This window comes from Penaeus monodon, chromosome 27, assembly GCF_015228065.2.
Source record: "Penaeus monodon isolate SGIC_2016 chromosome 27, NSTDA_Pmon_1, whole genome shotgun sequence".
Classification (NCBI taxonomy): domain Eukaryota; kingdom Metazoa; phylum Arthropoda; class Malacostraca; order Decapoda; family Penaeidae; genus Penaeus; species Penaeus monodon.
Genome location: NC_051412.1, coordinates 21,946,217 through 21,947,458, shown reverse-complemented (window position 1 = coordinate 21,947,458; position 1,242 = coordinate 21,946,217). Strand labels below are relative to the sequence as shown.

Genomic DNA, 1,242 nt, shown 5'->3' with positions numbered 1-1,242 from the left:
TTGTTTTTACCTATCTCTAACATATTTCCTTTATAATGTTTCTTAGGATTGCCAAATAAAGAGCTCACGTTAGCCACCTGGATCGACTTCCCACGCTGGAATTCCACGAGGGAACATTTCGCCGTTATTCCAGAAGTCAACCTGACTGTTAGTTTGTCCATATTTGGAGAAGAGCTTTTCCTTTGTTGGGATGGAAAACAGACGGCAGTCAACACGAGCAAGGGAGACTGCCAAGCCTTGCCAGCTCACGAGGTGCACAAGATCACACTCGATTACGAGTCGCATAAGATCAAGGTACAAACATGTATATTTGGCCTATATGCGTTCAGTGTGAATATCCGAGGATCTTGGATTTATCCGCGTAGAGTAAAGGGGAATTATCCTAAATTCCCATCTCCAACAGAGTGATGATGGCCGCATTTTGAGAAGACTTAACCCCACCAATGCAAATAAAGATGCCTTGATGAAGATGAAGACTGACGGAGGCAAGGCCTGGGCTGTGCAGAGTCTGGGAGATTGGCGTGACCTTCAGGACCAAGACCAAAGCACCTACAATAGAATGGAGTGTGAGGACCTTTTCCGGTTTAATTCTAGGGTGTCCAGTCTCAGGAAGGGAAAAGTGTCAAGTCACCCAACACTCTGGAGTACTCTGATTCGTTGAAGCTCATTTGTGAAAGAATAATAAAATAGTGTTTGCTTCGATATTGGAATTCTAAAACTTATAACGACGCTTATTTATTATTTCTATTTATTTATCTATTTTTATTATTTATTATTATCTTTTTCGCTTAGTAATCACAATTGCTTCCTTCAACACTCTATATTTTTCCCAAAAGACTTAGCGAATCGGAGTGACCCAGAGTTCGGAGAGAGTTGCCAGTTATCTTCATTCCCGATATTAGTGGAAGTATGTAGTTATAATAATGCATGAAATGTACGTATAATGTTACTGTATAGTGCACATTTCTCTCCTTTAGGTATTTCATGCTCATTTGATATTTCTGCAGGTACAAGCAACACTGATAGAAACATCCTGTTAGCTTTTCTTATTCTCTTCCTTGTTACAACCATTGCTTTGTGCTGTTACCTTCTGCGTATAAAGGTAACGTATCCCGTTTGTATTTGCAGTTTCAATCGCCACTTATTTTCTCTAATTACTTATAAAATATACATAGATTTGCCCATGATTAACGCGAAAATAGATTTTAAAATCACCAAGCTTTATTAGATTTTAAAAAAATG

At 38.8% G+C, this 1,242-nt stretch overlaps 1 protein-coding gene across 1 annotated transcript in view; it reads left to right on the top strand.

Annotated features, from left to right (window-relative positions):
• LOC119590453 overlaps window positions 1-1,242 on the top strand; it is a 42,798-nt gene that overhangs the window by 40,546 nt on the left and 1,010 nt on the right. The window contains exons 5-7 of the mRNA XM_037939114.1: window positions 47-294; window positions 404-566; window positions 1,008-1,102. Coding sequence (XP_037795042.1) covers window positions 47-294; window positions 404-566; window positions 1,008-1,102 — 506 coding nt within the window. The remainder of the gene's footprint in view (window positions 1-46; window positions 295-403; window positions 567-1,007; window positions 1,103-1,242) is intronic.